The 25,626-nt window shown below is 42.6% G+C and overlaps 2 protein-coding genes across 9 annotated transcripts in view; one reads left to right on the forward strand and one right to left on the reverse strand.

Annotated features, from left to right (window-relative positions):
* Positions 1 to 1,838: 1,838 nt before the first annotated feature.
* On the reverse strand, positions 1,839 to 18,679 carry GPATCH11 (G-patch domain containing 11). 4 transcript variants are annotated; one of them, XM_048484404.1, is made up of 10 exons: positions 18,538 to 18,679; positions 18,362 to 18,398; positions 17,603 to 17,684; positions 12,923 to 13,149; positions 11,837 to 11,878; positions 11,628 to 11,748; positions 9,438 to 9,528; positions 7,442 to 7,546; positions 5,108 to 5,189; positions 1,839 to 2,106 (listed from the first exon to the last, which is right to left on the reverse strand). In XM_048484404.1, the coding sequence occupies exons 3-10, from the start codon at positions 17,650 to 17,652 to the stop codon at positions 2,051 to 2,053; spliced, it is 774 nt and encodes a 257-aa protein (XP_048340361.1). In that variant the 5' UTR covers positions 17,653 to 17,684; positions 18,362 to 18,398; positions 18,538 to 18,679; the 3' UTR covers positions 1,839 to 2,050. The 4 variants fall into 4 exon arrangements, with proteins under 4 accessions (XP_048340361.1, XP_048340352.1, XP_048340376.1 ...); XM_048484395.1 differs by having other exon boundaries at positions 18,362 to 18,408; positions 18,468 to 18,679; XM_048484419.1 differs by lacking the exon at positions 18,362 to 18,398.
* The window catches only part of HEATR5B (HEAT repeat containing 5B), a 65,247-nt gene continuing 58,275 nt past the window's right edge, over positions 18,655 to 25,626 (forward strand). For 2 of the 5 annotated variants that reach the window (XM_048484346.1, XM_048484380.1), the window contains exons 1-3: positions 18,655 to 18,799; positions 20,741 to 20,910; positions 21,363 to 21,574. In XM_048484346.1, coding sequence (XP_048340303.1) covers positions 20,785 to 20,910; positions 21,363 to 21,574 — 338 coding nt within the window. In that variant the 5' untranslated portion in view covers positions 18,655 to 18,799; positions 20,741 to 20,784. Of the gene's footprint in view, positions 18,800 to 18,995; positions 19,151 to 19,225; positions 19,586 to 20,740; positions 20,911 to 21,362; positions 21,575 to 25,626 lie in introns of those variants that run through there. The other 3 variants (XM_048484371.1, XM_048484355.1, XM_048484363.1) reach the window with 3 other exon arrangements.

Raw genomic sequence — 25,626 nt, forward strand, 5'->3', positions numbered from 1 at the left:
AAAGATAGTTAAAGGAATCCGTACTGAGTCCCTGTTGTAAACAAAACAGTCATACTAAAGACATACATGATTGCTAGTTTGTATTCTCTGGTCCTTTTAGCTCCTGAACTGGCTGTTGTGTTCTCCTGTGGTGGCCAAGAAAGCCAATGCAATTCTGGGCTGTATCAATAGGAGTATAGTGTCTAGATCAAAGGATGTAATTGTACCTCTCTATTCTGCATTGGTTAGATCTCACCTGGAATATTGTGTACAGTTCTGGGCACCGCAGTTCAAGAAGGATATTGATAAGCTGGAACGAGTCCAGAGGAGGGCAACCAAAATGGTAATAGGTGTGGAATCCATGCCCTACGAGGAAAGACTCAGGGAGCTGGGTATGTGACATGATAGCCATGTTTACATATTTGAAGGAATGTCATGTTGGTGAGGGAGAAAGCTTGTTTTCTGCTGCTCCAGAGACTAGGACCAGGAGTAATATGTTCAAGGTGAAGGAAAAGAGATTCCATCTAAACATCAGGAAAAACCTCCTGACAGTAAAGGCTGTTCGACAGTGGAATGCACTACCTTGAAGTGTGGTGGAATCCACTACTTTGGAGGTTTTTAAAGAGAGGCTGAATGGCCATCTGACAGGAGTACTTTGATTGTGTATTCTTGCATTGCAGGGGATTGGACTTGATGGCCCTTGGGGTCTGTTCCAACTCTATGATCCTGTGAAGGGTTAGCTATGAAATAGCTAGACTGCCAAGCTAGGTAAGGTGCTTCTTGCTGCTGTCTTGGCCAGAAGTGTTGCCATCCTAGCCCCTAAGAGTTGGACATCACAGTCCAGATGGGGGGATGGCCCATGAGAGTGATGCTGGGCTGCAACGATACATTTGCCCCCTCTACAGGCATAAGGGGACACCCCTGCTGGGGAGAAGGCAAAGATGTTGTTGTGTGGGCACCCCACAGCTCCATGGTAGTGAAACCCAAAAGTGGGCACTGCTGCAGAGCAACTCCGGTGTCTGAGTGGATGCTGGCATGGGGAGGGGGGGAGCAAGATGGGGGGTTTCCAGGGGTAGGGCCAACTATAGTTGGCTTCCACCCAGGCTTTTGAGCTGGAAATGCCATTGCCAAGATTGCTGGGATAACTCTATTAAGCCCTGTGGAGGGCTTTCCAGGCAGCTGGGTTTTTTTTCTTTTTACTGTTTCCCCACGCAGTGTGGAAGTCTCTGGAGATGGTGCGACAGCGGTCCTATCCCTGCCCACCTCAGCCCCATCAATTGGGCTGTAAGTCTCAAGACTATAGAAACTCCCAAATCATTCTGGCTATTCTCTTTCCCAATTCCATCCTAGCACGAGCCAGCTACTTTCCTTTTTCAGATTTTTTTTACCCTCCCCCTTCCAGTCCCAGCTCTTGTGACACCGTAAGATTGTATTTTGAGGAGCCCTTTACTCTTTAGTACTGGTTGCCTTCTTCCCATCTGCTTCTCTATGGCCCAGTGGTGGGATTCAGCACCACTTCGGCAGAACCGGTTGTTAAAATGGTGCTTGTAAACAATCAGTTGTTAAATTATTTGAATCCCACCACTGGAACCGGTTGTTAAATCTTTTGAATCCCACCAGTGCTATGGCCCCTGCAGACCTTTTCCTCTTGTTCTGGAACTGGGCTGCTGCCTTCCTTAGAGTGGAGCCTCTTTTCTACCAGTGGTAAGGGACTCAGGGGTGTGGCAGACTCATTTCCATTCCTGTAAATTATATACATATTTACATTTTCTGTGACATACAGTTTTAAGATTTTTGCAGTCCCATTCTCTCTCTCTCTATTCTAGCCCCGTATTCCATCTCAAACAAAACAGATGGGATGGGTTAGCCTTCCTGCAAGGAAGGATACTTTATTGTATTATGAAAAATACAAAAGGGGAAAGAATGCATAACCTTCACAGATAAACAAAAATTATATTTTAAATATATAACATCCCACAAAACGTTTGTCCTGTTCAAAAGTACACAGTCTTTGTATTTAATTCCATATAGCTCTTGTGGCTTTTCAGACACTTGATTTGTCATTTGAAAATTATTCATGATCTGCAAAAGTGTCTCCTGGGCAGTTTGAAGACAAATCTTCTTGATCTGAACATAGAATAGAGGAAAAATTATACAAATGGAAGAAGAAAGTCTTATTAGACTGAAGCAAAATATTTTGAAGATAGTACAGGTTGGAAAAGACAAATGACAGACCAATTGGTAGTTGCAATTAATGGCTCTGGCTATCATATCCTCCCCACTGTTAGCAGAAGCAGGAAGTTCCTGCTCGTAATGATGTGGTGCAATAAACTAACAGCAAAATTTGGATGAAAGCATTTTTAATACTTGTTAAATTATTCAGAAAGCTGGGAATAAGGCATATAGGTTAACTTTATGACAATCTTTAATGTGCTTAACAAGCAACAAAAATCAGCCAACACAGTTGGCTGACAGTAGGCAAATGAGAATCACCTTGCTTGCAAAATGTTATCAGTCAGTGTGGTGCAGTGATTAGAACACTGACCTAGGATCTGGGAGACCCAAGTTGAAATACACACTCTACCAAAGAAGCTTACTGGATGACGCTGGGCCAGTCACATATCCTCAGCCTAACCTACCCAAAAGGATTGCTGTGAGGATAAAATGGAGGAGAGGAGATTACTGTGCAGTGCTTTGGGTCCTCATTGGGGATTATAGTGGGGTATAAATGAAATACTTGATAACAATAAATTGGACACAGAAGAATCACATTTTGGAAGTGAACTGGGATTTTCTGGATGTTGAAAAGGGAAGCAGTGCTGTACAGCATACCATGTGCTTTGAATGCTTCAGGATAATCTCTAGAATGTTACTTGTGAATTTAGCCAGCACATAGAAACCACGTTTAAATTTCCATGAGATTTGCTCCCAGTCAGGGGCGTAACGAAGCAAACTGTAGCCCTGGGCAAAACCTGAGTTGGATCCCCCGCCCCCCCAATGGACGGCCACTCCACCACGACCAAAAATTTTTTGCACCAGGACATTGGTGCTGGCGGGGGGGGGGGGGGGCATTTTTAGACATATCAGCACTAAAATTGCAGCTTATCATCAGGAGACTGTCCCTATGCTGCCATCCAAGTTTGGTGAGGTTTGGTTCAAGGAGTCCAAAGTTATGGACTCCCAAAGGGGGTGCCCCATCCCCCATTGTTTCCAATGGGAGCTAATCCCCAAATTGCATGGCCTATGCAGCCCTTTGTTTGGAGTTAGGTAAAAACTCCTTGGAATCAGCTGCTTGGCTGAGGGCTTTTAGATTCTGGCTGCGAATTCATTTTCTCTCGGACTGTAATTCCCTGGTCCACCGTCTGCTCTCTGACACCCATTCCAACCCCTGGTTTTCCATAATTGAAGAAAAAATGGCCTCTATTGGACTGTCAGTGGATTCATTTTGCCCTTTGTCCTATTCAGAAGCTTATAGAAAATTAAAAGGTCAACTATTGGATAGAGAGTTCTCTATCCTAATCACCGCAGCCAAGAAAACGTCCCCCCCTCCCCCGTATTTTTCTCTCCCATTTGAACGGGGCCACTTGGCATACTACCTGTATTGCTTAATAAACCCTGCTCAAAGGAGAGTCATAATGCTTGCCAGGTTTAATTTTATGCCTTCTGCCTTGTTACATGGCAGATTTAATAAGCAAGAAAAGGCTAAAAGATTGTCCCCATGTAATGATGGCTCAGTTGAATCTCTGGCCCACCAATTACTACACTGTCTCAGATTCAAGGAAATCAGATCCAAGTATGTGAATCTTTTCCTTTACATTTACCAGATCTCCCCGATTTAATTAGATTACACTACTTGTTGGACAATCCTGATCCTTCTCTCTGTATGATAGTGGCAGACTTTCTCCTGGAAATTATTAAATGCCAGTAGATTTCGTTTGACCTAACATTTATTTCCTGTATTGTATATGCTTTTTAATCCGTTTTTATTACTGTTGTACTGTTGTCTATGCCAATAAAGGCTTGCAATGGGAGCTAATAGGAGACGGGGACTCCAGTTTTGAGGGTCCATAACTTTGGCCCCCCTGAACCAAGCTGCACCAAACCTGGGGGGTATCATCAGGGAAGTCTCCTGATGAGACCCTGAAAGTTTTGAGACTGTGCCTTCAGAAATGTCCCCCCCCCCCAGCCTGCAACCCCCATTGATACAGAAAACTCAATCCAGAACAAAGATTCTTGGGCAAATTTCTGGGATGTTCCTGAAGGGGGCGCATTTTTGGATGTATCAGCACCAAAATGTCAGGGTATCATCTGGAAACTGTCCTGATGGGACCCCCCCCCCCCACCAAGTTTGGTGCAGTTTGGTTTAGGGGGAGATGGGGGTTACCCTTTGCTAAGGAGATGGGGGCTACCCTTTTGAGGGTCCATAACTTTGGACCACCTGAACCAAACTGCACCAAACCTTGGGGGTGACATCATGACAGTCTCCAGATGATACTCTGAAATTTTGGTGCTGATACGTCCAAGAATGCCCTCCCGGCAAGAACATCCCGAAATTTGCCCAAGAATATTTGATCTGCATTGAGTTTTCTGCATTGCTGTCAATGGGGGTTGCAGGCTGGGGGGGGGGGGGGGAGATTTCTGAAGGCACAGTCTCAAAACTTTCAGGGTCTCATCAGGAGACTGCCCTAATGATACCCCCCAGGTTTGGTGCAGTTTGGGTCAGGGGGGCCAAAGTTATGGACCCTCAAAACTGTAGCCCTCATCTCCTATTAGCTCCCATTGGAAACAATGGGGGATAGGGCACCCCCTTTGGGAGTCCATAACTTTGGATTCCCTGAACCAAACCTCACCAAACTTGGGGGATAGCATAAGGACAGTCTCCTGATGATACGCTGAAATTCTGGTGCTGCTAGCCTAAAAACTGCGCCCCCTGCAGGCCAAAAATGGAAAACCACTAAAAATACCCCAAAACAAACCCAGCATTTTGATGCCCCCCACAAAGTGATGCCCTGGGCAGCTGCCCACCTTGCCCAATGGGCATTACGCCAGTGCTCCCAGTAGAGGAAGAGAAAACTATTGAGCTGCAAGTAAATCTCTCCTGTTATTTTTCAGTAACTTTTTTTTTTACCTTCATAGGCTGTTCCACACCAGGTGCAGTAGAAATAACGTTCCCTTAAATATGCTGTCAAAATTTGTAATTTCTCTGATGCCTGTGCAAAATACAAAAATGAAAATATCTTTAAGCATAAAATTCCTGGGAAGCATTTTTCTAAAGGGATCAGAAGTGCAGCATCATGGCGCTATCCTAGGTGGTGCTCTTATAAGGGGACAGGACTCTAGTCTGTTGTATTTATAGCCTTGTTCTTTCTGCACTCCCTTGGATCTTTGTACAGTTATCCCTTACAGATCATGACTTCTCCCATCATGGTTTTGACATATCGTGGGTTGGCATAAAAATTAGATGGGAATTTTTTGCGGAGATTTGTGGAAGCTGCAGATGACACAGAAAAAGTTTAGAAACTCAGAAATGTATTTTATATGTATAATAACACATTTATCTTTTAATACCATAAATATACACAATTTCTTCTTAAAAGTTAAACTAAAAGAAAAAATCAGACTTATTCTGTGGTATAAAGGGAGGGTCAACATTTTTATATGGATTTCCAGATTGCATGGGGACACAGTGCCCCTAACCCCAGTGACGTGGAAGGGATAACTGTAGTCACTCTTTGTATTGCTTATGTTATAACTTGCCTTAATTTCCTGTATGCATTGTTTTCTGTTGCCATTTATTTTGATTTCTAACCCGACCAAGTTGGGCTCAGGGCAGTTTACAACATAATTAAAATTACATATCTGTAATCTTAGTCCTGTTGCATTATTATTGAAAGTTTTGTGTTGTCTGACTGAATTGGATTCTATGTGTTTTGTAGTTTGTCTTAAATTTCAGTGAGGAAGGTGAACTATTAATTAAATAAATACATTTTCTTCACTTGTTTTAAAAACTGCAGATGCATATATTGTTTTATTGTTGTGTTACTGTTATATTGAGTGATATGAGTCACCCTGTGCCCATCTTGATGGGAATGGGTAGCCTAAAATTCCAATAAATAAATCTACAGTAAGCAGATTTTCATGTAAGAATCTATACAGCCTGAGCAAAATCCTGCATACAGACATGTACATTTTCAAGGATAGCTTCATTGATCAAATGTAACCAATTCTGTCAACAATATCCTATGTGAGATTATATACTTTTAGAGAATTAAATGTTTTAGTGCTACGAAGTTGAATTTTATATCCAAATATGCTGATAGTCCTACTGTATGGTTCTGTTCAGATAATATACTTATTTAACTGCTATTCAATATTTATTTTTTCCTGATTCTCAGATGGCAAAACTAGGATACATAGCAAATAGTGGAGCAGTATGCAGTTGCACATATTCACATATAACTTCTCTTTTGGAAATTTTACATTTCTATGCCCTACATAATATGATGTTGATGTTAAAAAATCACAATATCTTGGGCATCTAAATTTAGAGACTCTGAGAACTGATGCTGTCAATTTGAGCCCTACACTGACATTGTTATAGAGCAGTGATGGCGAACCTTTTCGAGACCGAGTGCCCAAATTGCAACCCAAAACCTACTTATTTATTGCAAAGTGCCAACACAGCAATTTAACCTGAATACTGAGGTTTCAATTTAGGAAAAAACGGTTGGCTCTGAGGGGTGTATTACTTGGGAGTAAGCTTGGTGGTAGTCAGTGACTTTGCTTTGAACTGTGCAACTCTTCCAATGGGTGAATCACAATCCTAGGAGGGTTTACTCAGAAGCAAGCCCCATTGCAATCAACCAAGCTTACTCCCAGGTAAAGGATCGCACTTTAGTTCTTCGCATGAAAATCAGTGGGGTTTAACAGCGCTTAACAGGGTTACCTTCACTGCTTCCCCAAAACGAGGTCTCAGGTTTAATGCTAATAATCGAGCCCAGCAGCCCAGACCAGCCTAGATTGGGGGGGGGGGGGGGCTCTGTTTTCACGTGCCCACAGAGAGGGCTCTGAGTGCCACCTCTGGCACCCGTGCCATAGGCTCGCCACCACTGTTATAGAGCTTACACCAGAGTGTCCTGTAAGAAGGGGCCTGGCAGAAGGGGCAAATCTGCAGATGACTCAGAAAAGTAAACAAAAGATCTTTCTTGGGGAGTTTGTGTGTCCCAGAGGACCCTAGCCAATTAACTTGAGAAACAAATCCTGATGCCAAAAATGATAATGACTGAGCTTCATTTTGATGACTTGGTTTTCACACTGAAATCTGGTTTGTTTTTTCCTTTCCTATCTAAACTGAACTTGTGAAAATGTCTTTTTAAATCACTTTTTCTGCCTTGTAACTTTGGCAATGCTTTCTAGCATACAGACACAGAATATTCTTGCTTAAAACAATATCTGAACATACGCTTAAGTCATCTTCCTCTTCTTCTTCTTCTTCTTCTTGCTCTTCCACATCTTCTTGCCTGCCTGGTCTTAACCAGAACCAAATCTCTCTGGGTAGTTCAAGGCCCTTCAAAATAAGAATTTTAAAAACTGTGAGGGAAGAAAGAGATTTGCAAGCCCTTCCTGTTGATTAGCTGCCACAAGGTCAGAAAATTTTTGCAGACATCCCATTTCCACTCAGTGATAGCACCCCTTCCCCTCACACCCCAGGAGTGCCCCAAAACAAATTGTTAACACTAAAAGCCACCAATTACAAAGAGTACATCCCACTAAATGATGCTGTACACCTAGAGCCCTGTACCTGCACTGCTGTTTAAAGGCTCTGCCTGGTTGCCACATCTGCCTACTACCTTCCTACAAGCAAGCATAGAGCTGATCTACCACAACTTCACAGATCTGAGCTACTCTGAGCATGATAAGCTTACATACTTCCTCTCCCCATTACCACAGTGCAAAACCAAATTGGTGTGGCAAAGATTGGACTTCAGCATTCACAATACAAGTTCCATAAATAAATAAATACATAAATAAATATATTGTACGTATTTTGCTCAAGCATTTGGGCTGAACAAGGGAACAAAGAAAAATGAAGACACAGTCCCTTTCCCCTAAAATCTGCACTTACCCTAAAAACAATTTTAGGATAGACTGGCTTTACTTGAAGGTGTACTGGTTTAAAGTTCAGCATTACCTCAATTCTTGTGATTGATATTTCTCTCCATTGTCCCTTGTTGGAATCCCTAGTTTAAACTTAGCCCATCATGGATTGTACCTAACAGAAGAGCTGGAAGTCAAGAGAGCTTATTCCTTGTGTTCCAAGTTTAAATAATATCTGCCTTTCTCCCTTTGGGATGACCTTATTATCCTAAAAGAAGAGTTTACATTTTACAAATTTGGCTGTTTCCCTTTGTGTTCCCTCTGTGTATGACCTGGCAGCAGAGCGCGTAAACCATTGTCCTGCTTTGGTCAAGTCATTATCATAAGCAAGATCTTTGTGCTTGGAATTTGATGGTTCTTTTCTCCAACACCATTTTTTGTCAGCTGTGAATTTGTAACTGGGTTCCTAAGAACACACAGAGTGTGGTCCCCATTCATAAAATATTGGGATGAATTCCTGCATGGAGGGTAGTTTTTCACACTCATCTCCTGCCTCATTAGTTTCTTAACAGTGTCATGTGACCACTTGACAGAAAGATTTATTTAAGATTTTTTTTAAATGATAGCCAAAAAAATCACACATGAATTAAAGAAAGATTGCAAAATAATGTGCACATTGATAGTAAAATTAAAAATGAAGCATCGTTAACAGCAGCAAGCACTACTTTACAGTATGCAATTTAAAATATAATCAAAAAGTAAATATTCTCTGGAAAAGCTGTGGCCACCAATTCTGAACCCCAAGTTTACAAACTTAAGTGGAAATAAGGAAGCAGAATGCACAACCCCGGGGTATGCGCCCTTACACTGAAAGCATCCTACAAATGTACAACAGGTACAACAAGAGGCAGGTGGAAAGTCTCTGGCCTTTGCGCCAGTTTTCCATTTTTATGGGGGGAGTCCATCACCTGAGTCTAAAGTGGTACAGACCATATGATCACCTCAGTATTCCTCATTCACAGTCTGCCTTTCTTGTCGAGACCTCCCCCACTACTTTTCTGCACAGGTGGACCTAGCCTAAACTGCAGATTATTGACAACTTTGCTTTTCTTGCACAAGAACAGCCACTCACTTATCGACTCAGGCAATTTGGCGGGAGCATTCTGGAATACCAGAAAAGAATTGTTTCTTTTATTTCAGCCTATTGGTGTGCTTCCAAGTAAATTGCAATATGTACGCTTGGAAACATGTTTGTGGACTTAGCTGCCAGCTTCAATTCATTCAGTGCAGAATTTTTTGCCCAGTATGAACTGCTGGGTTACAAATGTGCAAGCAAGCAAGCAAGCAAACAAGCCTCTTACTTTCTGCATATCTAACTGGTGGCAGGCTTTCTGGCTTTTCTCCAGGTCCCGTTTTACTTGCAGTTCCTCCTGTTTGGTTTTCATTCTCAATCTGTTGATTTCAAAAGGCAGTTAACATACATGGCACAGGAATAAAAAACCCCACTTTGATCAGAATTAGTGAAGAAATGGAATGTACAGCTTTAATCCCTACAGATAATCCTACCTGTAAAAAACATTTGCTAAAGGAAGAATAATAAAGGTAATTAAGATCATGCTAAGGCTTTCAGAATTTGATGACACAATGACTAGAGCTGGGTTACCATGGCACCCACCAACACCTTTCTTGGTGCCCATCAAGTGTTTCTAGAAGGTGGGTGGAGCCATATGCGACTGCTTCTGATTAGTCACTGGAGATCTGATTAGCTACACAGATAAAAATAACACTGTTTCAGTGGCAGCTGCCACAACAGTGTTTTATTCTCTCTCATCCCTCATTTTTAAATTACCCCTCATTTGATTGGGCTTCCTAGGTGTGTGTGCATGTGGCTCCACTTCCAGCATCAGCCATTTTGTGGCTGCGTTTATAACCTTTGGTCAGAATTTCAGAGGTGCCCATAGGCTCAAAAAAGTTGAGGACCTCTGGACTATACGGTAAAATGAATCAGAGCAACACCAATAAAACATAATGAGCTTCTTCCACCACAGAGGCCAACTGAATTCTATGTATGGACATAAGCCCCACATGTGTCCACTAAAATCCTTCTTTTCCCTACCTTATGCGCACAGTCTAGTGCTGTACTGGCTGCAATGGAACAAATCTGGCCCTTCACATTAGGAGACTGACTCATATCATCTTGCTGTCTCCAGGCCCCTGCTACTTTGTCCAGTTACAGTGCAAACAAGAATGTTCTCACATTGTGTGCTTGCAGATACATATGAAATCATAAAATCGTAGAGTTGGAGGAGACCCCAGGGGCCATCAAGTCCTCTCCCCACAACAGACACCTTGTGAGATAGGTGGGACTGAGAGAGTTCCCAAGAAATGTGACTAGCCCAAGATCACCCAGCAGGAATGCAGGAGTGTGGAAACACACCTGGTTCACCAGATAAGCCTCTGCCACTCAACTGGAGGAGTGGGGAATCAAACCCGGTTCTTCAGATTAGAATCCACTGGCTCTTAACCACTACACCACACTGGCTCTCTTAACAGTCTGTCAGTCTTGAAATGTTAGGAGTTTGCATCCTCATGCTTTATTAATCAACATTTCAAAACTAGTCAGTGGAGACTAAATGATGGATACACCCCTGTTCCTGGGCTGTAAGTCTGACAAGTGATCTGTGATAAGAAAGAATGTTACAAAGTGTGATGTTTATGGTCTTATGGTCTGCAATTAAGTAAACCAGATGGAAATAATAAAGGTGTACGGTCAACCACAAAACTACCCCAAAGCTCATTTAAATACTAAAACAACCACCTCCCTTTGCTAATCTCCAGCCACAACTGATCATGGATCATAAGTAATTATATGAAAGGGGTTTCATATGTTTATCATGTTCTGGGATAATCCCAAATCAATATCATCAATGAGGTATCAGCGATGCCACCTTTTAAAACTCATTAACCTGTTTAAATGCTTACATCTTGCTTCTGTAAAATTGCTTCCTGCCTCTTGAGTCTTGCTGAGATTCAGCTTATTCCAGTTGCAAACCCGTTATCCTTATTTATACCATATCTCTTGCCTCTGAAGTCTTATTGCTTGTTTGGACTTTGGGGTTCGCTGTTGTCAAAAGTGTCCGCAACATTAGGATATCAGTTCTGAGACCTATCCATAGAGTTTCCTTCTACACAGAGAGACAGCTATTTTATGTGTATGGAGGGGGAAGATTCATGTCTTGTTTTCTTAAAACATAGTTCTATTTTTACTCACATTTTCTTGGTAAAACCAACATTTAAGTTTTTTTCTTGCCAGATAATATTAATGAGTACAACCACGCTTATACCTAGATCCTCAACATCAGAAATAATTCCATGTAGGGTTGCAGCCTTAAACTTTTGTTATACATTAGCACACTTATTTTGTATTTTGTTACAGTACATTAATCTCCAAGTTAATTGGCCTGTCTCCCCCTACATCCATGAAAATTGTGTGCATAACCCCCCCCCCCCCCAAAAAAAAATTCATGTGAATGACGTTTTTTGCACATTACTTGAAAAGGTCAGTGGTCTGCTTCTCTGCTTGCTTTCGCAAGTGAAGTTTTCTTCTGTAGTTTTCCAGATTCTCTTCAGCTTTTCGTTTTCTTAATTCTTCATGTCCAAGCCCACTTCTACCTGTTGGATGTTCAAAATATGTTAATATGGTGACAGGCATCATATCCAGAATAAACAAATAAGCAAAAGAGGTAGATTTCTCACCCACCTTTGTTCATGTTCAAAGGAATAGGCTCAGTAATCCCTTCTCCTGCAGAAAATCAGAGCAGTTCATTAATAAAGAGTAGCCACAGTTGACAATGAATATGGGACAGACTTGAATTCCTACTTCTTCCAACAAGCTCAGAATTGTTAATTTGGGATTACTTCGTTTTATTTCTATAATCAGCCTGTGAGGTATACCATTTCTACTAGAAATCATTTATCTAATTTTGATGGGACACTAAATCACGGTTCCTTTTTTCCGCAGGCACAAGCAAAGATTTTGATTATTCAGGGTGGTGAAAATTTAGGGAGACTAAGAGGAGCTCTTCAAATTGAAGACAGACAACAGATTGGTAGTTGACATTCAATGAAAGTTAGTGCCAAGTGATACATGTTAGGCAAGATGCATGTTGTTAGGGTCTAAGCTGGTGATAAAGACTGAGAAAAATGGTCTTGGAGTTGTAGTAGACAGCTCATTGAAAATGTCATCTAAGTATGCACCACCATTTTTTTTTTAAATCCATGCTAGTGATCATCAGGAAAGGGACTGAGAACAGAACTGATAGTACAGTGATGCCTTTATACAAATTTCTAGTGAAGCCTATTATCTACAATGCTGGTTGCTGCCTTTCAAAAAGTTAACTGAAGGGCTGGAAAAAATGCAGAAAACAGCAACCAACATAATCACAGGTTGCAGCACCTGCTTTATGATGCAAAAAATAGAAATCCTGGAACTTTTTAATACGGTATATAAAAAACAACCACCTAGGGGTGACATGATAGCAATCTATAAAAGGATGTATATCAGATGCTGGGGAGCAGTCAACTGGTGAAAATTGTTTCTGAGCTGACTATTGGCACCTGACTGTTAGAAACAGGGTTGTGAACTACATGGACCAGAGGTGTGACCCAACACAACTATTCTTGTTCAGGTCTCCTCAGTAACCATTAATTAACGCTCCCCATTTAAAGGGTTGTGCTTTCATTATTTTGGCAGCTATACCAGTTTTTTGCCAAGATGATCTGAAATTCTGATAATTAAATAAAATTCCTGTAGAAACTAGCACTATGTTTTGAAAGGCAGACTTACCACTCTTGCCTAGAGGCTGCCCACTTTTGTACCCCATCTTTTGAAGCATAGCAAAGCCTTTGTTCTCATTTCCCAAAGCAATGCTTAAAGCATGATCGCGTTGCTCTTGTTCCTGTTCTTTTATACTCTTCTGCCTGCTTCTTTGGTTCGCTTCTTTTTGTTTTTCTTCTTTTTTTAAAGCTTCCTTTACATGCCTCAGCATGTGTACTCCTGGCCTGATGTCCTGGCTGAATAAGAACAATTACATAACCATTATCTCTTTGTATAAGACATGGAAGAAATAGCAGCAAGAGCCACTTCAGTGAACCAAAGGATAAATCTAAGAGAGCAATCCTACAAGATCCCCTGATAGGACAGATCAAGCAAGACAAAACCAAAAAGGCTGAAGCGTGAGAGTCATCAGTCCCTTTTCTACCCAGCCAACCAGAGGCCAAGAGATGACGTCTCTAGCCCTCCTGGGATCTAGATCAGGAACATCACCCTTGCAAGGTAGGATGCTTACAAAGTGCGTTTCATAAGAACATAAGAACAAGCCAGCTGGATCAGACCAAAGTCCATCTAGTCCAGCTCTCTGCTACTCGCAGTGGCCCACCAGGTGCCTTTGGGAGCTCACGTGTAGGATGTGAACGCAATGCCCTTCTGCGGCTGTTGCTCCCAATCACCTGGTCTGTTAAGGCATTTGCAATCTCAGATCAAGGAGGATCAAGATTGGTAGCCATAAATCGACTTCTCCTCCATAAATCTGTCCAAGCCCCCTTTTAAAGCTATCCAGGTTAGTGGCCATCACCACCTCCTGTGGCAGCATATTCCAAACACCAATCACACGTTGCGTGAAGAAGTGTTTCCTTTTTATTGAAGATCCTAATTCTTCCCCCCCCCCAGCATTTTCAATGAATGCCCCCTGGTTCTAGTATTGTGAGAAAGAGAGAAAAATGGCTCTCTGTCAACCCTTTCTACCCCATGCATAATTTTGTAGACTTCAATCATATCCCCCCTCAGCCGCCTCCTCTCCAAACTAAAGTAGGTCCCAAACGGCTGCAGCCTCTCCTCATAGGGAAGGTGCTCCAGTCCCTCAATCATCCTTTTGTTGCTCCTTCTCTGCAAAATTTTTTCTATCTCCTCAATATCCTTTTTGAGATGCGCGCGACTGGTAGAACTGGACACAGTACTCTCAGAATCGCGGTCAGCGACCACTGCTTTATATAAGGGCATGACAATCTTTTGCAGTTTTATTCTCAATTCCTTTTCTAATGATCCCCAGCATAGAGTTTGCCTTTTTTACAGCTGCCATGCATTGAGTTGGCATTCCCATGGAACTATCAACTAAGACGCCTAAATCCCTTTCCTGGTCTTGTGACTCTCTCTGGATAGCACTGGACCCCCTCTGTAAGCGTGTATGTGAAGCTCTTGGATTTTTTGCCTCTATGTGCATCACTCTTACATTTTGCTACATTGAAACTGCATTTTGCCATTTCTGGAGCCCACTCACCTAATTTATCAAGGTCCGCTTTGGAGCTCTTAAGCAATCCTTTGTGGTTCTCACCACCCTACATAATTTGGTATCATCTGCAAACTTGGCAACCACGCTACCCACCCCTACTTCCAGGTCATTTATGAATAGGTTAAAGAGCACTGGTCCCAAAACAGATCCTTGGGGAACACTACTCCCGACATCTCTCCATTGTGAGAACTTCCCATTTACACCCACTCTTTGTTTCCTGTTTCTCAACCAGTTTTAATCCATAGGAGGACTTCCCCTCTTATTCCTTCATTGCTGAGTTTTCTCAACAGTCTCTGGTGAGGAACTTTGTCAAAAGCCTTTTGGAAATCCAAGTAGACAATGTCCACCGGTTCACCCCTGAAGTCCCACATGCCTGTTTACACCCTCAAAGAACTCTAGTAAGTTTGTAAGACAGGATTTGCCTCTGCAAAAGCCATGCTGACTCTTTCTCAGCAGGTCTTGCTTTTCTACATGTTTAATAATTTTATCTTTAATGATAGATTCTAGTAATTTACCAGGAACAGATGTCAAACTGACTGGCCTGTAATTTCCCGGGTTCCCCCTAGATCCTTTCTTAAAGATTGGTGTGACATTGGCCATCTTCCAGTCTTCAGGGATGGAGCCTGATTTCAGGGATAAGTTGCATATTAAAGTGAGAAGATCAGCAATTTCATGCTTGAGCTCTTTAAGCACTCTTGGATGAATGCAATCTGGGCCAGGGGATTTGGTAACATTTAGTTTATCAATGGCTGCCCGAACTTCTTCCTTGTCTACAACTATCTTCGCTAGTTCCTCGGATTCGCCTCCTAAGAAGCTTGGTTCAGGTGCAGGAATGTTCCTCACCTCCTCTTGGGTGAAGACAGATGCAAAGAATTCATTCAGCTTCTCTGCAATCTCCCTGCCATCTTTTAGCACACCCTTTGTTCCTTTGTCATCTAACAGGCCTACCGCTTCCCTTGCTGGCGTCCTGCTTTTGATGTACTTGAAGAACTGTTTGTTGCTGGTCTTGATGTTCGCAGCCATGCGTTCCTCATAATCCTTTTTTGCCTCCCTTACAGCTAACTTGCTTCTCTTTTGCCACCATTTGTGTTCCCTCTCATATTCTTCATCAGTCAAACTGGACTTCCATTTTCTAAAAGACATTTTCTTTTTTCTGTTTCACAAAACAATCTGGTAGCTGTAGCCAATGAGGGCTAAAGTGCTAGATTCTGACTGGAGCCTCCTGAATTCAAGAATGTCACAAAAACATGAAGTATTTTATTATAAAATTACTCAGCAATAATATATAGAACAGCAGCAAACTGTAAGGATAAAACAATAAAACTACAAGTCTTTTATTGGTTCAAGATCCAGATGTTACCCATAAGACGGAGTCTAATAAGGTTTCACAGCTCAAGGCAGTATGACCCACACAAAATCAAGGAGTGATTTTGAAAATCAAGAAGTTTCTGGTCTGAATGACCCACACAAAATCAAGAAATGTCCCAAACTCAAATATAATCCTGGCACAGGAGAAAAATGCACAAAGAAAAATTAGCATGAAATATCTTCCCTATGTGGTGAATGGCCTGATTCCAGTTAACCAGTCAAAATGTATTCCAAATAATGTAATGACCAATGAAACATATTGGTAATCAGATGATCCAGCCAATCAGATTACTTTACCAATTAGACCAGATACCCCACAACTGCATCAGCTCCACTTAACAAACAGGAGTTAACGAGATGGAGTGTACTCTTGTAGATTCCTGCGACCTTAAAACTATTAGGCCTAACTGCCTAGTACCAGAACCTTGGTTCTCATCTCCTTTATCTGAGTCTATGAAACTACAAACAGCTTGACCGAAGTTTTCAGAAAAAGAAACTTTAATTCTTCTAGGCCTCACCCTGCTTTAAGTTTAGTTAAAGTTTTAGTTAAAAAGTCTTCAAAAATAGTTTCAACAGTGTAGTGTATTGACTCAAAGCAGGTGCCGTAGCTGAATTGTAATTGGCAGTCAGCGCCCTGTATTTAATTAGTGCAGCTGTAGTCACTGCTGTTCTGTTGTTGTGGAGTTATTCATGGAATAAACTGCTGGTGTTTAATTCTCATTCGTCTTGGACTTCTCGAAACATTGCATTGGCGACGAGGATGAGATTTGGCCTTTGGAAGCATTGGAAACTGTGAAGTAGTGAACGGACATTAGAGCTGAGTGAATTCTGGCTTTCCAAGGGCAAATGGAAGAATTTAACTTGGTGTTTCCTTTGAAGTGACAGAATTATGAAGCCAGATTGGAATTTTATCTACTGTCTAATGACATAATTGAACCAGAGAGGGAAAGTGCAGGGGTTTTTTTAGTGTTTGTGGAGAGGGAGTTTTTGACCTAGCCACAGCTTTGATAGCTCCTAGGAAATTACCGGCAACATCATATGAAAAGGGAGCAGCTGCTTTTTATTCCCCAGCTGGTGACTGGTGGCTCCCTCTGTGCTGCTCAGGTGGGCGCTGCGGCCGCCGGCCATCTCCTGTACTCCCTGGCCTCCCTGCTAATAGGGGGGCTGCCTGAGCCATCTGGTGTTGAGCTGCAGCGCAGACTGGCTCCTGCCCAAGAGCCAGCCTTCCTGTCAGCAGGAAGGCTGGGGAGGCAGGAATCGATCTCATGTGCCTGCCTGAGTTGTGAGCTGTGGCCGCAGGCCAGTTCTCGGGCAGGAGCCAGCCTGTGGTTGCAGCTCAACAGCGAGTGGCTTGGGGAGAGGGGGGCAGCCTGAAGGAGAAGCCTGGCAGGGAAGCGCTGACAGGTGGCACGCGGCAGGCTCCCGGCCTGGCTGCTCCGGCCCACTGGGTGTCCCTCAGCCCAGCTCTGCCAGGCCCGGCCCTGCCAGGCTGCCCGGGACTGCTGCTGCAACTGCAAGCTATGGTAAGAGGGGTGCGGGGACATGGGGTGTGTGTGCACGGAGCAGGTGTTGCCTCTGGGCGCCATTTCCCCCCAGTACACCTCTGCATCAGTGTACCTAACAGATGCTAACAATTGTGACATCAAATTTAGAAAAATACTCTACTTACTTACTGGACAGTGAGTAACACACTTCTCTCTATGATTCACCTCTGAAGATGCTAGCCAGAGATGCAGGCAAAATGTTAGGAACAAGATCTACCAGACCACAGCCACACAACCCAGAAAGTCCACAACAACCACTCTACTTACTGAACATTAATAAAGGAATCAGACATGTAGTCCTCTTCTGTGTCTCCCATGCTTAATAGTGCTTCACCTGTCAGCTTCTTCCCTAAAAATGATACACTGCTAGATTTTAAAATGCATTGTAAATGTTTTCTCTTCATTTCTAAACACATACACAGTTTAACAGTTCCAAGGTTTATACAAATGTAGATACATGCTTTCATCTGTCATAGATGTACCAACAGAGGTAATCAAATATTATGGCCAACAAATATTGGATAGTTTTTTATGCGTTGTTTGAAAGCAGGGATAGGTTTTGCAATATTATTTTCAGTCCCTTTGTTGAAACTTCCACCATGCAAACAAGGGATTTTGACAGACAAGCCAATTTGCAGGGAATGGGGGGTTTGAGACTCAGCATCCGGCAGCTTACTCTTAGGCACGTCTATTCGGAAACAGCCCTGGCCTGGATAACCCAGGCTAGGCCGATATCGTTAAATCTCGAAAAGTAAGCAGGGCTGGCACTAGTAATTGGATGGGGGGCCGTCAAATAATACCAAGGACACTACGCAGAGGCAGGCAACTAGAAGCCACCTCTGTTAATCTCTAACCTTCAACACCCTTCTGGGCGCTATTAGGCTAAGCCGGTTGCACGTTCCACTCTCCGCCACCTCCATTCGGAAGTAAGCCCCACCGAGTTCAACAGGACACGCTTCCAAATAAATGTGCCTATAGCTGCAGCCAGAGTTTTCCATTTTTGGAAATTAAGCCATTGCTCTTCACCTCTCCGTCGATCTCTCAGACGATAATCCTAGACGTCCTTATTCGGAAGGAAAAACCATGGAAATTAGTAGAGCTTCCACGACAACAGTTTACAACTGCTATCGGATTTACTCCCACCTTGCCTTAATACCTCCTAGAGATACTCTCTAGTCCCCTGCCCGACCACCAACCCCAACCTGATCAGCTACTCTCCGTTCCGCATACAGACAGTCGACTCCACAAGCGAGACCGCGAACGGCGCGTGCGCATTCTATCCGACTTCCTTCCAGGGTCTCCTCTGCGCTTGCGCATGAGCCGGCGCTTCCTCAGGTGTCTATGGAGAAGCCCGGTTCGCTCTCTGAGCCGCGGCTTCGGGAATTCGCCTCTCTTTGCCGAGCTCCCTAATCGTGTGAACAGTCAGAACAGGCCGATCGGTGGGGCGTGAAGAGAAGTTGTGAGGTAAGGCCATTGTCTGGAAAGAAAGTTGAGCGGCCTTCGGGGCAAAGGCTCGGTGGAGGGGAGGGAGCGCTCCTAGGGATCGGAAGCGGTGTCAGCTGAGCGGTGTCCCGGTTGCGCGGGGTGCATCATGGGGATTTTGTTGCCCTGTCAGACGTCACTGCGGAGGTCTCTGTCAGCAACAGCTGGCGAGTGGCCCGACGTTGGAAGCGTCAGCCTGCGTTGTACCGAGCCAGTCCTCCTCGCCCGGGGCTGCAGCTGCTCTCCACGGTCTGAAGCAGCGAGAGATCTTTCCCTGCACCTGCTGCCTGCGAGTCTTTATGTAGAGGCTGAAGCCGCTTGCATGTGAACTGGGTGATTCCCTCTGTTTTCCAAGCCTGATGAGCTCAGACATGTCTATCATCAGGACCCTGGCCTTGGCTGGCTCGGGTTAGCCCCGTCTCATCTGATCTCGGAAGCCAAGCAGGGTAGTGGTCCCGTCCCTCTTAGTACTTGGACAGGAGGCTATCCAGGAAGAACAGGGTTGTTGCACAGGGGCAGGCAGGCAATGGTTAGCCACCTCTTTCATCTCTTGCCTTGAAACCCCTAGCACGATCAGCATAAGTTGGCTGTGACTTACAGCTGCACCCCATCCCTGTTCACTTTTCTTTTGTAATGATGTGAACGCACTTAGCAGATACTTAGAGGAGCACATACCTGTATACCTACTGAATGAGTCGAAGGATGTGTTCCTGATTTCTAATACTTGAGTCTTAGGTAGATGTCCTTCTGCTGTGCCCATGGCCTACGGTATGTGCAATGTGCATTAGTTCTCTACATGAGCCAGTTTTGTGTTTAGTCTTTATGTGCATATTTTCCCATTTGGCAACTAGAACACCTGTTTTCCTGTTCTGGTGTCAGACTGCATTGTTCTCTTAATGTGTAGTTTGTAAAAACCATAATGTGTATTAGTAGACAATGGAAAATATATCAGATTATTTACTTATTTTCATTATTTATAGTCCAGCTTTCTCACTTGGACTCAAGGCAGATTCCACATAATGAGTCAATGCAATACAGTCAGTAAACAATGCAGTAGAATTAGGGTTGTAGACTCAACCAGAAATCTAAAAATAGAACTGAAGCAGAGCCTAAATATTAACATGCTGCATTAAATTATGCAAAGTTACATAGTAGGATCAAAGTTTCAGCAAGCTATACACACTAGTATAGACCTCATTCCCTATTAATTTGTCTAAGTAACTTTGTGAATCATATGGTACGATGCAAGTCAATTAATTGCATAGAAAAGCCCTCTGGATTAGTTCAGTTTTGCATAGCTTGAGGTCGTTGGGAGTTTTCCTGACCTCCTCAAGTAGGCTATTCCATGAAGTGGGGAGCACGGTGGAGAAGGCACATCTATGGTTTTTGATTTTGCCCACTTGCAAGTTAGCACCCACAGAAGGCCTTGCTTGGATGAGTGAAGCTGTCATGGTGGAGTGTAGAGAGGCAGGTGGTCTCGTAGATATGAGGGTCCAAGGCCATGAAGGTGATGCCCAGTACTATAAACGTGTAATTGTTGTTACATATACACATTTTTTGTAAGGTGGAATAGTGTGGTGTGAAATTTAGACTTAAGATGCGTTAAGATTATTGTACCAAATGGGGGAGAGTGAACCACTTGAACCAATAAATCATACTGGGAAAAGTTATTGTTTTAATGTAAAACAAAATTTGAGTCTAGCACCTTAGAGACCAACAATATTTTCCAGGGTATAAGCTTTCATGAATCAAAACTCACTTTTTCTGTTTTAATGCAGATAGTCCCCCTTTTCTCAGTGTTGGGGATAAATTTTAAATCTCTGGTATGTCTGAAATAAGATAGAACAAATGCATTTAAAGTGAGGGTAAGCTTATTTTTAGTATACTTATCTGCCCTATTTATCTATATTTTTACTTCTACAGCAGGAATTAAGAACATCCATAGCAGAATCAGAATTTAGCTAATCATGGAGCTTGCACACAGTTTGCTATTAAATGAAGAGGCTTTGGCTCAAATTACAGAAGCAAAAAGACCAGTTTTCATCTTTGAATGGCTGCGGTTCCTTGACAAAGTGCTTGTAGCTGCTAACAAGGTAAATTAACTCCCCCCTTCCCATTTTTTTATGATTTCTCTTGGATTGTAGGCCCATTCTGGCTTTTAAAAAGTAGAAGCTTTGAGTATTCTAAACCTTTAAAAATGACTGAACTGTATAAAACCTCTAAGTGCTACTGCTCCATGTCACTAACTCTACTGCTTTGTGATTGGGATGAAATTACATTATGTCTCATTGATTCATGGTTTTTCATTTTTTTCCTGGCATAATGTGAGGAGAGTTTTCTTGTGAGTTTAAAAGACATGGCAGAATACCATTGGAAAAGAACACTGGTGAAAAAGTTATCTCAATGAAAAATAAGATGATTCTTGATCAGACACACATAACAAAAAATATCCTAGCAATAATACTACATAAATATCAACCACCTGAAAGAATTAAGCATTGAAATGAGAAGGTTAATATAAATTGGCATATTTTTTTCTTGACAGACGGATGTAAAAGAAAAGCAAAAGAAACTTGTTGAACAGCTAACTGGTCTAATCAGTAGTTCTCCTGGGCCACCCACTCGAAAATTACTCGCTAAAAATCTAGCCGCTCTCTACAGCATTGGAGACACTTTTACTGTATTTCAGACACTTGATAAGTGTAATGACATCATCAAAAGCAAAGATGATACTTCTGCCTACTTACCAACTAAACTGTAAGTAATAAGTTGTAAGTACCGTAAGTAATAAGTACATTTTTTATTAGTAGACAAAATTGGTCCTGGTCTAGTTAGGGCAGTCCAATCCGGAGGGGGGTGGGGCACAAAAGGAGTTGTGGAAGCAGCCTTGTCTGTTTGCCCACCCTGCTGGCATAAGGGGCAAATATGCTGGCAGAGAAAGCGAACACGCGAGTGGGCAGGCACCGTGTAGTTCCGCTGCACCTGATCTGGAAGAAGCTACCACACCAGAGCTACTTTAGCATAAAAGGGAACACTGACATAGTTGGGGGAGGACTAGGGGTGTTCCCGGGGAGGAGCTGACTGTAGTCAGTTTCCAAAGGCCTTTTGGCCTGGGAACACTCCTGATGCATGCCTCTGACTTGCACAGTAAAAACATGAAGTAAGCCACTTTTTCCTAAGGAGTTTTCCAGGTGGCAGTGGGTTGCCTTTTTCCTGCTGCTTGCTGTGCTGCGCACAGATTGGGCTGTTAACTTCTGAGAGCACAGATTCCTCAGTAGTTTGCTGGCTGCTTTCTATGATTCTTGCTTGCAGTGTGGTATATTTCAGAATTCTCTGGGGAAGGTATACAATGATAAATGGCAGAATGACATGATTGTGGGTTTCCTCCTTTATTGCCTGACAAGATTTAAGGGAGGCTGCAAAAGAGTGACTCTGCAGCCTGCCTTGGATCCTAGGTGGAAACAGCAGTAACACAGGAGATGCGTGCCACATCTTCCATACCTTCCAAGGTTGCCATCCTTGGAGGCTGAATATTGAGTGTATCCTTCAGGTAACATATGTTATTTAGAGTATAAACTTTAGTACTTTTTATGTAAGTCTTCATGAGCTCTGCCACAGTTTTCTGATATTGTACACATTTACTTAAGATGGTGCCTTAAATAAGCTTTTGAGTGAAACGCTGAAGTAATTGGTTTGCATCAGGACTCAGGAACACTGCACCAAGACAACTCAAGAATTTGAAAGCAGATCTTATTATAAGATATACTTGTATGCCTGTAGAATATTGTTTAGAGATTATGTGTATACTTGGATTTAGTGACACGATGTTAGTGAAGATTATCAATAAACAAAGCATACACGCATAAAGGTGATTTATGAGATAATTCTATTCTGGTGCCTTTTGTGTACAACATTAGTATAATTAGCAGCCCACAGGTTGTGCTGCTCCATTTCTTTTGTGTTTGTCTTACCCTTGGAGATTTGGCATCCCAAGCAGTCTCTTTCATCTGTTGGGAGCTCAAACTAACACTATTTGAAGGAGAGAAGAGGAAGAAATAATAATTAAAAATATGGTCCATTTTACTGTTTTGTAAGAATTTTGTTTAATTTTCTGTTTACAAGAAGAGGAAAGCTTATGGCATTGCAGATGCTGCTTTAAACAGAGATATTTTTCCACATGAAAGAACTTGCACATTCTCATAAGTAAAATGTACTCAGTACATACGAACACAAGAAAGAGCCTGCTGGATCAGACCAGAGTCCATCTAGTCCAGCACTCTGCTACTCGCAGTGGCCCACCAGGTGCCTTTGGGAGCTCACGTGCAGGATGTGAAAGCAATGACCTTCTTCTTCTGCTGCTCCCAAGCACCTGGTCTGCTAAGGCATTTGCAATCTCAGATGAAGATGCTCGCATACAAAGATACTGATTCTGTCAGCATTATGGTCGCTGTTCCCTATTGGTTCAACTGACTTCCCGTACCAGGTCTTGGGTCCCATATAGAATTAGATCTAGGATCACCTCTCCCCTGGTTGGTTCCACAACCAACTGCTCTAAGCCACAGTCATTTAGCATATCCAAGAATGCTCTCTCCTTACTATGACCTGAACATGCATTTTTCCAGTTTATGTGGGGATAGTTGAAATCATCCATTACCACATTTTTGCTTTTGTTGGCCTCTCTAATTTCTTTTTCCATTTCAGAATCCTCCTGTGCGCTTTGGTCAGGGGGACGATAATATATTCCTAATATTAGACTATCCTTCACACCTGGTATTGATATCCACAGTGCTTCTGTAGGGGAATCAGCTCCCCTTGCATTGTCTATTTTATGTGACACTAGGCTCTCTTTGACGTAGAGGGCAACTCCACCCACAATACACCCTGTCCTATCCTTCCTGTAGAGCCTGTAACCTGGGATAACAGCATCCCACTGGTTCTCATCATTCCACCATGTCTCTGTGATGCCCACTATATCAATGTCCTCCTTCAAAACTCTGTACTCCAGCTCCCCCTTTTTCAGTCAAAGGCTTCTACTATTAGCACAGAGACCCTTGTATACCTTGTCTCTGTATCTAATCTGGGATTTATGTGCTTTTCCCTCTAGCCCTTTGTAGACAATGTCGTTGGTGCCAATGTGGACCACAATTGCTGATTCCCCCCCCCCAGTACTGTCTGCCTATCTAGTAATCATGTTACCTATTTCAGAGGTACTGGTTACTTGCCAACAGGCATCCTTTGGAAAGATATGAACTAGGATTCATTATATAGTTCCTGAATAGTGTCTTTTCTTAATGATAAGTTTTCAGTAAAGTTCTGCATCAGTTTTATCAGTAAAATGCCTCATCAGCTTTTCTGACAGCAATAGTTAATTGCATTAGCTTAAATACCTTTTCAGATCAAATAATTTCTGTCAGGAGTGAAAGTTTACCTTATTCTTAGATTTAGCTGCTAATCGTTTCCTTGCAAGGCAATATGAAAATATATGGCTGCATGGAGAATACTACTTTAAAAACTCCTAAATAACTAATCTGCATTTTAAACTTAATAGTCTAAAAGCTGGAGCTCAGTCCAGCCGAGCGTGAGTGCAGAGTCTAGGTGTTACAGAATCACCCCGTTCCATCTCTCGGCTAATATTTAATGTGTGGCAGTAGCCTTCCATATCCCTTTTCAGGTCTCTGTCCTGTGATATGAGTTTGTGTGACTCAGAGAGGTAGGGCTTGATGAGTGTATGGATGGTATGCACAGATTACTCCCCACCCGCAATGTTTTTTCTTGCTGCTTGCATGCCTGTTCATTTCCGTGGTGATGAGCAAGACACAAGAGAAAACAAGGCTTTATTTAATCATGTAGGATTCCTTCACAATGCCATACTGTTTCCCTGCTTGTCTGGACCAAGCTTTTTGTTTTTTTAGTATAGATCAGCCCCCTTTGATACTTTGGTGAGATATTTGGAGGTTGAAGTAGGGATTAAGGAATGTGTTTTGGATGATTCCTTATGGACAGGTCTCTGAAGGTTGCTGTTGGAGGCCAGTTATAATCAGTGTGGGACTTGCCTTGTGGGTTTAGTCTTATTCCCCATGGTATTCAGTCTCTGTGTAAAGACTTTAGTTGACTAGATTGCCATTAATATGCTGATGACACCAAGCTCTGTATTTCTTTACCTGGTGATGCTGTAGCAATCAGCCAAAGACTGATTGATATGGAAATTCAGTCCCTTCACCCAGTACAACCTGCAGTATGTTCCCCAGTTTTTCTAAACCTACCCATCCTACATGGGAAGATAGCAAAATACTTCTATAGTCTCGACAACCCAGTCCATCTCGCTACCGCATGAGCATTTATGCTTTCGCCAAGAGCTTAAACGCCTTTTCCTTCTAAAGTTACAATCGGGAGATTTCAAGGTGTTTTATTCGCTGACAGACTATGCCCATGCTCTGTTAATGCCGTGGATACAATACAGCATATCCTCCTAGAATCATCGAAACTGCACTCTGTAATCACGGTAGTCACTATATAATCCCGATTATTAAGGCTAAAACAAATCTGGCTTCCGCTTATGTAGTGAAGTATTTACGTAGTGACGCATCTTCTGAGATACAACCTTTAGGGTCGCTACATATCTAGCGGAAGTAATATCGCAAAGACGGTACTAAAATGTGTCCCTCAATGTATCAAATCATCTAAATTACATTGATTTGATGTCTGAGGCTCAGGTCATTGTGGTGAACATGGGAAGTCATTCAAATCAGTTTTGATTAACATATGGATGTTGCGGTGTGTCTCCGGAGAGTTTTTGTATGATTTGTCCT

Source organism: Sphaerodactylus townsendi, linkage group LG01, assembly GCF_021028975.2.
Source record: "Sphaerodactylus townsendi isolate TG3544 linkage group LG01, MPM_Stown_v2.3, whole genome shotgun sequence".
Classification (NCBI taxonomy): domain Eukaryota; kingdom Metazoa; phylum Chordata; class Lepidosauria; order Squamata; family Sphaerodactylidae; genus Sphaerodactylus; species Sphaerodactylus townsendi.